At 38.7% G+C, this 11,598-nt stretch overlaps 2 protein-coding genes across 4 annotated transcripts in view; one reads left to right on the forward strand and one right to left on the reverse strand.

Annotated features, from left to right (window-relative positions):
* Positions 1–11,598, forward strand: part of LOC132985078 (alpha-N-acetylgalactosaminidase-like) — a 423,896-nt gene that overhangs the window by 183,231 nt on the left and 229,067 nt on the right. The window lies entirely within an intron of this gene.
* On the reverse strand, positions 1,461–7,838 carry aldh8a1 (aldehyde dehydrogenase 8 family, member A1). The gene is made up of 7 exons (XM_061052200.1): positions 7,593–7,838; positions 6,241–6,388; positions 4,926–5,081; positions 4,687–4,836; positions 4,237–4,493; positions 2,676–2,837; positions 1,461–2,591 (listed from the first exon to the last, which is right to left on the reverse strand). Exons 1-7 carry the CDS (start codon positions 7,737–7,739, stop codon positions 2,139–2,141), a joined length of 1,473 nt encoding a protein of 490 aa, XP_060908183.1. The 5' UTR covers positions 7,740–7,838; the 3' UTR covers positions 1,461–2,138.

The following is an 11,598-nucleotide window of genomic DNA, read 5'->3' on the forward strand; positions in this document are numbered from 1 at the left end:
GATAAATATTGTAAACATTATACCTGCTGAACATTAGCATGCTATTATTGACATTTGGAGGATGCTAACATGCTATAATGAATGTGCAAAAGTTATTTTATGAATAAATGCCAGTCTCTCCGCTGCTAGCATGGCTTCGTCTTAGTTGGAAACAAATGATTCTGAATGCTAGAGTACATAGTTTCAACTTTGTAAAAAAAAATAAAGAATCTGAATTATCTTAAGATAATTCACAGATTCTAATAACTATAATCTTATAGTTAGGGCTGGTGCTGGTGTAGACCAGCTCTTAGTTATGCTGCTATAGGCTTAGACTACCGGGGGAACTGGCACCCTGAGCTCCTCTCTCTCTCTCTCTCTCTGTGCATATACAGTACATCATATTACTGCATGTATCTATCTATAAATCTCAGTCACTAACCACCTACTTTCCTGGGAGCTCTTGAGCTCTCCTAGGCTCCTCAAGATCGTCAGTTGACGGCTTGCCAGAACAACCCCCACCCCACCACTACCCCCTCCCCACCGGATTGTGGGTTGGCGGCCTGCCAGAACAACCCCAAACCCCAAACCCCCCCCCCCCCCCCCCCCCCCACCCACCCCCCACCGGATTGCTGATGGACGGTCTACCTCCCCCCACCCCCTTGCTCTCTATCCCTCTTCCTGCATCTTATCCCATCTCTCCCCCTATCCCTTTCCAAGCCCGGCGCAGTCTAGGCCTGTGAAGACTGTTTACCTGCTTTTTGTAACATAACAATGAGTAAGGTCTTTTTACCTGCTTCTTGTAAAGTGTCTCGAGATAACACTTGTTATGAGTTGACGCTATACAAATAAAAATTGATTGATTGAATTGATTGATTGATTGATTGAATTAAATTAATGTGACTCCAATTTTAGGTGAGACTAAAATTTTCAGGCATCAGAAGTAAATTTGAAGTTCATGTTTTGACACGTTTTGTAAAGGGAGATTGATATTCAGTGTGAGGAAGTGCCATTTGGACACATGGACTTTTTTGTATCTTGCTTTTTTAACTTATCCATGATAAATCTGGGGGTTTATAGAAGTGTTAATTGTAGGGGTTATCAACATTTCTCATCATTCTATTATGTGAATGATGAAGAAACATTGTAAAACTTTTCAGGCAAATGTTTGCAAAACTGCGTCTCCAGTGAGACGGTCATCCAGTTCACTCAGATATCTGTTTCTTTCACCAAATACTGTATGTTGTCCAACGCCCCCACTTCTGACGTAAAACAGGAGAATGAATACCAAACCAGAAGGGACGGTTTCACATGTATTCACCTTTGTCCTACCAGCAGGTCAGACATGAAAACATGTTCATGTAAATCAGGATTGCATGGTGTCAGAAATTCTGAAACTGAACAGACTTTGAAGTGCACAGCCATAAAGTAAAACACACCAGGATACATGAAAAGTATAAATAGTGCTGATACAATCTATCTTAATTTCAAAATGAGTGTTGGAACTGTTTTATTGATACAGATGTAGAATTCCACTTTTATCATTTACCGACTTTGCCTCAGATACTATCAAGTCTTACAGCATTCCTCAGACAACAGTGACATAACCCAGACTGAACAGGTGTTATTTACATAAGGTGTTTTTAATGTTGGAAAACACATGTATGCATTACAACACAGACGCTGAACAAATTCCAACAGTTCCAGTGTTTATTGCTGATGAAACGATTAGTTCTTTGGTGAACCCAGAAGGCACAAACTCATACTCTCTCTGTGTTTACCTGCTTCATGAGAATGATTTCTATTTGATTTATCTGAGTTTGTTGGACTAAGCTGCTAAACCTTACTTCATACATTTTGACGTCTTTTCAAAGACTTCACGCAGTGCATACGTTTACTACATTCTATGCTATTTCTTCAGCACTATAGATTTCTATTTGATTCTGCTGGTTTATTAATCGGTTTTGTGTCACTGAGACTTTCTCTCACTTTGATTTTCTTTAAATGTGACTTTATTACAAGCTCAAGTAGCCCGAGAGCATGGGCGGAGAAATTTGTTGTTAAAATTCCTAAGAGTTTTACTCAGAGGTTGATGAAGGTCGGAATTAACTGTAAACTCCCTTCAAGACATGCCTCTGCTGCCAACTTCCTCTCCACCCTCAGTGCTTGATGGTGACGCTCTTCACCTCTGTGAAGAAGTGGTACGAATCCTTCCCTCCCTCCCTCCCCACACCTGAGTTCTTCATGCCTCCAAAGGGCAGGTTCAGATCTCTCACCAGCCAGCAGTTGGTCCAAACCAGACCTGCCTGTAACCGCTTGGCCACCCTGTGAACCTTCCCCACGTCCTGGGACCAGATAGTCGCAGCCAGGCCGTAGCGCACGCCATTGCCCTTAGCAACGGCCTCATCCTCTGTGTCGAACGGGCTGAGGCAGGTGACGGGGCCAAAGATCTCTTCCTGCATGACTCTGGAGCTGTCACTCACGCCTGAGATGACGGTGGCCGGCATGAAGTAGCCATTGGCATTGCGTTTAGGGAGATCCATTTGGTCGATTCCCTCACCGCAGTGGATGACGCCGCCTTCAGATTTGGCGAGTGCGACAAAGCTTCGAACCTAGTCATCAAAGCAGAATCATTTCAAGTAAAGCTACGTTTATGTAGATTGTACCTGTACTTAATATAGACTTTATTTCATCACCTTCTGCAGGTGCTCTTTGCTGATGAGTGCTCCGTTGTTGTTGCTGGGGTCAGAGGGCGAACCTGTCTTCCACTTCTTCGATGCAGCAACAAACTTTTCCAGAAACTCAGAGTAAATACTTCTCTCTACATAAATCCTACTGGTGCACAAGCAGATTTCCCCCTGAGAGAAGGAAAGCAATGGAAATATAAGACAGAGATTTTTTTTTAGAAGCACTGATTGTTGAGGACATTAATATCATATAGCAATATATGGGCCATGAGCTCCCCCTTGTGGACAAATCATGTCACTACACCCTCTTCATCTACTGATGTGCCAGATCTTCATACAGAAAACATCATTGACACCATCAATTGTATTAAAACGTATCTTCTCATATGGTTAAAAACTTTGAAGGGGCTTTAAAGATTTAAAAACAAATAAATACCACGGCGAGATCAACCTGGGGGTCCCCTGGGAAATATATGTGCTGGTGGGCCCTTTTGAATATCAGTCCTGGCAGACAATTTGCTCTGTTTTATCTGAGCCAAAATACTATTTGAGCCCTGTTTCTTTGTGTAAAACCTATTTATCAAGACATAACCAATACATAAGCACAAAACATAAGCTCTGAAAAGCTTTTGACCCAAGAATTCTCTCCAGGCGTCAAAATGAGTAAATCAAGTAGAAGTGACAGTAAGACCGATTATTATAAGTGTGTCCTTTTGATAATTTAATCATTCTTCTTTTTTTTTTTTACTACAAGAGATGATTAGAGAGATACTACTTTTATATCTGTAAAGTCAATATCAACATTCAGCCAGCTGCTGGTTAGCTTAGCATCAACACACATCAACTGAGGGAAACAGCAAGCCTGGATCCATCTAAAAGAAACACAATTTTAGAACAAAGATCTTTGAATCCCACTGATTCACATGTAATATATTGTTTGCTTAACAAACACAAACTCTTGGCTGGGCTAGTGACTTTGGGGAATATCTATTTTTTGCCAGACAACTGGTCTTGGCAGGGATTTTGGACATATTACAACAAAAGAAAAGACAACTAATGTGATACCCTATCTGCAGTCTTTGTGCTAGGTTAGCTTAACTTGCTTTTTGCAGAAGTTTCCAACTTACTGTAGAGATAACATTGTGGTATAGATCTTTAAACTGTATTCTCATATCATTACCACATACATTCCAAAAGCCAGAACATTTTAGTCTATGTGTTTTGACAAAAGAGACACGTTTTTAACTCAAGGTGCTTTGAACTGACGTCTTCTTATGATGACCTGCATGTGGATGAAAGATGTGGAGAAAGCTATGATATAAACCTTCTATAAGGTACTGCACTCTCTTTCTGTATATGCTTTAAGTGAGCATAGTTCTAAAAAAAAAAATATGTCAAATTAGCACAAAAAAATTATGTAGAGTAAGTTTGGAGTTCTTTTTTGGTCCCTAGAGCTCCATCTAAGTGCCAAGCCTTTTTCAAAATCCTAATAAAAAGCAAATAAAATGTGAAAAAAAACTATTAAAGTGTTCATTTGAGTCTTAAACACTGACTGACGACCTTGTCCCACCTGGTTGGAGAAGCTGGAGCGAACTGTAGTCTCGATGCATTGGTCCAGGTTTGCGTCAGCGAAAATGATGGCAGGGTTTTTCCCCCCCAGCTCCAGTGAGAGCTTCTTACAGTAGGGGGCGCTCCGTGTTGTAATGTGCTGGGCTGTGGCTGTGGAGCCAGTGAAGGAAACCAGGGGGACTTCAGGATGGCCGACGAGAGCATCACCTGCTTTCAGGCCAGTCCCAAAAACAATGTTTACAACTCCTGGAGGAACTCCTGCAGGAAGAGACAGGTTTCCATTATCATCATTAACTCATTTTAAATAAAGTTCAGAGCGAAATAATAGAAGTATTTTGATAGTAAAACACAAAAGGGAAAAAAAATAATGTTTAGGTGCAATAATTCGCGAGGGAATCCTTCTATCGTCTGTGTAAATGACTGGACTGAATTTTCTGTGCTGTGATCCTACCAGCCTGCTCCAACAGTTTGCACATCATCCAGGCGGTCACGGAGGTCATCTCGCTGGGTTTTGCCACCACTGTGTTGCCAGCAGCGATTGCAGGTGCAACCTTCCAGGTCAGCAGGTACAGGGGGAGATTCCACGGGCTTATAAGACCAGCTACAAACACAATGGAAACTCAATTTAAGAACACACGAGTGGAAAATGTAACACTCACAGGTTTTGATCTGAACACACCGAGCTCTCACCTACTCCCACAGGGCAGCGGATGGTGTAGTTCAGGCAGCCCATGTGGTCCATCTGACTGCAGTCGTTGGTGTGATGAAGCACAGAGGACGCAAAGAAGCGGAAGTTGTGTGCTGCTCGGGGAATGTCCACAGTCCTTGCGAATGTGATTGTTTTCCCTGTAATGTTACACGAAAGATTAAATACTTCTAAACTTTCTATATGAAAACTTTAACTCCTGCTTACTTTCCTCTAGCGATGTTATCACCCCAAAATGAACTAGAAATCCAACAAATTATATACGAGATCTCACTGTCAAAATGTGGACATGAATGTTTACGGTCACAAAATTGTGTTGATGACCTCTTGACCTTTTGTTTTGAGCAACTCAAAGGCTAAAATGTCCAAATCGCCATTCAATTACTTGAGCTTTCAAAGGTCTGATCCCTATTCATTTCAACAATTCTGAGCTTCCCTCTCATGTAAACCAAAGCTAAATGTCATTCTTTAGCCCATGAGAGACAATTTGTTCAGTACATTCAAGATCTTTTGTCTTGTATGCCCCCATGTCATGAACTTGTTTCCTCTGGCAACACCACAAATATAAGTATGTTTGTCATTCTGTCTTGTTTATTTGTTTATTTCATTCATATTTGACGTACTTGCTTATTTCAGTTTATGATTCCAACACAATAACACAACAAACTATTTTCTCATTACACTCATTATGTTCATTCACTGTCCATGAACAAACAGGAGCAGGAAGAAGAGAACCTAAAACGCCTGCCCCTTTATAATGGCTTGTCATGGACAAGATATAGAGGAAGTTATGCACTGCAACGACTGGTTGGTATAAATTGGTTGACAGAAATTTAATCTGAAACTATTTCGATTGGTTTATTTTTCAAGACGCCCTTTTTTCCATTCATGCTTAAATGGGAAAATGTCCTGCTTTTTTTGTCAAACACCATGATAAACTTAATATCTTTGGATTCTGGACAAATAGTATCACTAAACATGACATTTTCTGACAGACTCTGAGCTCTAGGACATTTTAATGGACATGTTCTGCGTATTTGATATTTTCTAGACCTAACATTTAAACAAAAAAATACCTAGGAGATTATTATCTGAAATGATTGTAAAATGCATCCATAAAAAACCCACTGTGGAAACTAAATATACAGGTTTTAGAATTTGGATTCCAAATAATATCAATTTCAAGGACTTCATTTTGCAGTAAACAGAATTATTTTGACCCACTGACCGAGTGCTACTTGACTGAAAATGTAACTGACTCTTTGGCTGCTATCTGTATTACATCAGTACATTACACACCTTGGTCTCTGGACTCAGCTTGTGCAAGCTCCTCTAGGTTTGCATCTATCAGGTCTGCCAGCTTGTTGAGGATCTGAGCTCGTTGCTCAGGGCTGCGGGCAGCCCAGCCGGGGAACGCTTCCTTTGCTGCTGCCACTGCTGCCTCCACCTGCAGGCAGTGAGAGGTTATGTTCTATGTTCCCTTGTGACTACAACACAGAGTTCATGACCTGCTGAAGTGACACTGATATAAATCTGAGGGATAAAGAATGATGTTAAAAATGTTTTCTGTAACAATTTATTTAATTTGTCAAGGTCTACCCTGGTTTCATTGAAAATCCTTCAACTCCTCTGACTTCTTTACTGCGGTCAAGCCAGCCGCTCCTCGCTTTTACATGGTGAAGTGAGCCGCCCCCTAAATTTGAAGTGCTCACGTATTCTGATCTTTATGGTAAATGCTCCGGACTCCAGAGCGAGCAGGAGTAACAGACAGAGAGCGATTTTGACCCGTTTTTAATCTCCTTTTCCAGGCAAAAGTGATAAATGCCGATAAGTTTTACCATAAAACTGGCTATGAGATACACGTGTATGAAACGGGAGTAAACAGAGTACTGTTCAGGGAATAGCTTCGGAGGTCGGGGAAGTTAGTTTCAGAATAATTCTGCGAGTCTGCGGTACTAAGTCTAACCATATCAGAATCATTGTCTACTTATTGAAGAATTTTTTTTTTTACAAGACATCAAAGTCAGAAAAAATAGTCATTATAGTGTTGGACTTATTATGGACTTTGACAGTGGATTTCTCCAAAAGTACACAGTAAAAGTACTTCATAGTACCTGTGCATGTAGTCTAAGAAGTACTTAGTCCAACCATATCAGAATCATTGTCTACTCTCTCTGTCTGTGACTCCTGCTCGCTCTGCAGTCCGGAGCATTTACCATAAAGATCAGAATACGTGGGCACTTCAAATTTAGGGGCAGCTCACTTCACCATGTAAACTCGAGGAGCGGCTGGCTTGACCGCAGTACTTCTTTGCGTCCGCATTGAGGCCTAAATAGTAACAGGAAGGTGCAGAAGAATAATCTACATAAAGGGAGTCTGATTGAAACTTTAACATATTACAAACACAAACAGACTTATCGAGCTAACATTGTAACTATGTGTACTACACTATGTGTAAAGTTATGCACTAAATATTTAGGTTTGTTGACATGTGACATGTTTAATCATTACTTGACTGTTGACTTTGTAAGGGGCAAAGGTGCTATCCTCTGACTGTAGGCTATTTGAAACAAAGCATTTAAGTTAGGGAAACTTCTTCATGCATAGAGCAGATAGTTAACAATGTAGTAGAGTACGACAATATGACCAACCTCCTCCTTGCCACTGTCAGGCACCTTGCAGTAAATCTCCCCTGTAGACGGGTCGTACGAGTCGATGTGACTCCGACATGGGACGAACTTTCCTCCGATGAAGTTCTCCAGAGCCAGATGGGACCTCTGCTCCGGGGCTGCAAACATGTTTCAGTAAACCGATGCGATCGAACTACAGCAAAGCACTGTGGAAAATGACAGCAGGTTTCTGCAGGAATTGTCTAAAAGAGAAACTGACCTCTCCTTGCACTGATCCTCCCACTTTACGACTGACGACTGTCACATTTCACAATAAAACCCAATGAGTTCAAAGTGCAGTCCCATTACAAAAAATTGGTTTAAAAAAACAATTAAGTATTCAGACATGGATATTTACTGAGATTGTATTATGATCTATTTAAACCCAGGGCATTAAATGAGATAGTGATAAGCTAAATAAATAAAAAATATATCATTTATAGGGTACTTTCTATTAAGAAGTAGCTGTCCCCAATCCTGACCCCTAAATTTCAATTTATGTAAATACCACTTAAAACATTTTTTAGATTTGTTTCAACAGCGTAATTTAAAAGATCTTTATGATTAAGTTTAAACAAAGGTTGAAAGACTTAGATTTATTGTGGATTCAATTTTTAAATTAAAAAACTATGCTCAAAAAATCATGTCCCTTGTTTTCATGTCACTACCGACTACTCAAGAGTTTTAGTGGCTTGGCTGAGCCTAGATTTTAGCCACACCCCTGAATTTTTGACCAGAAAGTGACATTGCACCCCTGTCCCCCATGGCTGCATGATAAGCAGCTAAATCCCATAGTTTTTAAATAAATGTGCTCCAAAGTCTGAAAATTAGTGTGTAACTTTAAAAATTGTCACTACCGAACACACATTCTCTTCAATTATGTAAACTTTTTGGGGTTTTAGGCAAATTATTATGATTCTATGAGTTTACACCTCTTCAAAGATGTGCTTGCTAGCATTCTTTAGTTATGCTCAAAATTAGGTAGAATTGTCACTACCGAAACATATGGTCAGGTTCGGTAGTTGACATTATCATTTCAGTAGTGACAAAATGGACTGGTTAGTAGTTAAATCTCATCATTTTGAAATAAATGTGTTCCAAAGTCTTAGAATCAGTGAGTTTCTATAAGTATCATCATTTCAATCTATTTACAGCAAATAAGCAATTGATAAGTAATATTTGTACTATATGGTCATGGATGAACATTTTTATTGACCACTAAACATACGCGCTTGTAATATTCCCAACATCAGGCATGTTATGAGTTAAAATTAAGAAATAAGGTTGAGGGAATATGATAAAACACTACATACACTAAAATACAGGTCACTACCGAAACACTGGTTGTTTTAATATATATATATATATATACTGTATATATATATTGAGTTATCAACTAAAATGTTATGATACTGATTGGTTAACTGTATGTTCCATCTCATAAATGATTAACTCTGAAAATATGATCAGTGTTTTACATTTTAGAAAGAAAGATTGCATAGATTTTGAAGAATTTTAAAAATTGAAATTTGAAATTTGTTAAAAAAATATTTTTTATTGATTTTATTGTGACAACCTTCAATAAAAATGTGTAAAAATAATCTTTACATAAAGGGAAGTAAACATAATACTAACAGGTTAACATATTGTTTTTATCATAGTTTAATACTATGTTTAGGTAGTGACAAATTTGGGGAGAGCTTAACCTATAAAATTTATTTTCATTAAGATGCAATCCAGCAGAAGAAAAGAGACTTTTAAACGGCTCAAAATGAAGTAGGCTATAATAACATAATAGGCTCCTGCTCCCGACCAGGTTACCATAGTAACTGACTCAGAGATAAAGTAACCTCACCCTCTGAAACGGGCTGGAGTTACCCCTCTTTCTCGGGGTTGAGTGACCTCCCCCTCTGAAACGGAATAGGCTACCCAGAGTTTCCCTCATTTCAGGGTTAACTGACTCAGAGTTTGCACAAAACCTTCTTTCAGAAACAGGCCCCAGGAAAAAACGCCAGAAGGCACTTTAAATGGAAAAGCCTGTTCTTATTTTCATTACTAGAAAATAAGTAGGCTAAGGTAAAGACTGTTGCCTGAGAGATATGTCCACATTTATGAGTGTTTGTTTTCCATGTGTGAGAAAATTGTGTATGTTTCAAAAAGCAATGGCACATAGCTTTCCGAAGGTGAAGCCGTGTCACTAAGACTTTAATTTAACACAAGTCATCATTAGGGATCACTATTTGCCTACTTGTAATTGTCTTTTCCTTCTTGTTGCCCTTCTATGTATTGATGGCCTGTGAAGCCGCTTGGGTGTCTGTAGACAAAAACACTTCCTCTTTACGGCAAAATTGCTCCTGCAAAGGTACTACTAATCCACAAGGGGGGACACAAGGTTTAGTTTTGGGCCCCATATTATTTAGTATTTACATAAATTACCTTGGAAAGAATACTCAAAAGTCTTTTTTATTTATATGTGTTTTGTTAAAGTCTAAGAACCACAGAAAATTAAAATATGGTTACATTTACTGGTTAATATGTAATTTTATTTATTTGGTGTTTAAAGGCTAAGCATCAGTTAAATTGAATACAAATATGATGTGGTTGGCATGTATTTAATTGTATGGATTTATGTTTCTATGGCAAAATATCTTGTAAGCCTGGAACCTGCACTTTCACACTGTATTACTTGCTCAATGAGTTTTCTGTTTTTGTAAATATGTTGTGTCATGGGGGGGACATATGTACACATTTGTGTAGATGACTGAAGATCTTACATGCTACTGAACACTGCCATCTAGAGGCATCTGTAGGTGCTTCTCCGAGTCACCAACATCTGTCATTTTCCAGTCCAAAGACAGTTTCTGTTTTTAAGTCTGATAACTTAATTTTAACAGTTTTGTTTCAGTTTTCGAAGGGAAGTGTGATTTTTGAGATCGTTGCCCTTCTATCATTTTAGTAGGGTAGTCATAGATTACATTACAATGCAACTAGCATATGAAGCTGAATGTCAAATAGTAAGAAGTATGTCAACCTTACTAGAAGTAACAGAATCAGACAGAATAGAATTATGTGTATTTTTCTGCAGTGTTAATGTTTTTGGTTGCTAAGTTTTAACTGCTTCAGTCTATTCTCGTCATAGCATACATTTATTGTTTCCTTATTCAAGGATACAAGTGAGGATATTTGTTGCAAGAAGTTATCTAAGAAAGATACCGACCCCGACACCGTCGAAAAATGTAGACATCTGCCATTAAGGAAATCTATAGTGGATTACAATTCTCATTTCTATCACTCGTGCTTTTCACTTCTGTACAGGAAGCACCTTGCTGACAAGCAGGGCACAATTTGAAATATATTTGTAACTCTTATTTAGAAATATTCAAGTATCAAAACAACTCTTTAATCAATCTCATAGTTTGTCTGTCTTCGAGCTTTCAGGAGGATTTGGTTTATAAAACAGGATTATTCTGCAGCATTTTGATTTGATCTGTCTTAGGAGTTCAAATATAAGGGATGAATAGGAGATTTATTTTATCAGGGATAGTGATGAACCAAATCGAATCTCCTCTGATGGTTTCTGTATTTCTCTGCACTTTAACTGAAAATGTTCCTCATCAGTCTATTTCACATCATGTCAATGCTGAACACAGAGATGAGTGACTTGCCCCCACACGGTCACATGAATATTACATCTTCGAGAGTCCACAGCTAGTTTAAGCATTTTTTGCACGTATTGTTCTGCAGGATTCCTCCTGTTCATCTGCAGAATGCAACTTACTTTAACTTTTGAATTATCTATTGATTGTTGATGTTGGATAAGTTGTTTAATGTGTAAAATGTCAGAAAATGTGTTTCCCAAAGCAGAGGACTACATCCTCAGATGTCGTTTGTCCAAAACTCGAAGAAAGAAAGTCGGTCAAAAGGGAATAAAAAATAAAGTATTCAATTTTAAATCAGTGGATCAAAGAATAAGGGCTTTTCTCTTTAA

The sequence above is a fragment of the Labrus mixtus genome, chromosome 12, assembly GCF_963584025.1.
Source record: "Labrus mixtus chromosome 12, fLabMix1.1, whole genome shotgun sequence".
Taxonomy (NCBI): Eukaryota; Metazoa; Chordata; class Actinopteri; order Labriformes; family Labridae; genus Labrus; species Labrus mixtus.

Coding starts and splice junctions, on each gene's coding strand:
- aldh8a1 (XM_061052200.1), bottom strand. CDS start 7,739: ATGTTTGCAGCCCCGGAGCAGAGGTCCCATCTGGCTCTGGAGAACTTC. Junction 5,082..6,240: donor AGCTGAGTCCAGAGACCAAG/GTGTGTAATGTA, acceptor GTAACATTACAG/GGAAAACAATCACATTCGCA. Junction 4,494..4,686: donor CAAACTGTTGGAGCAGGCTG/GTAGGATCACAG, acceptor CTCTTCCTGCAG/GAGTTCCTCCAGGAGTTGTA.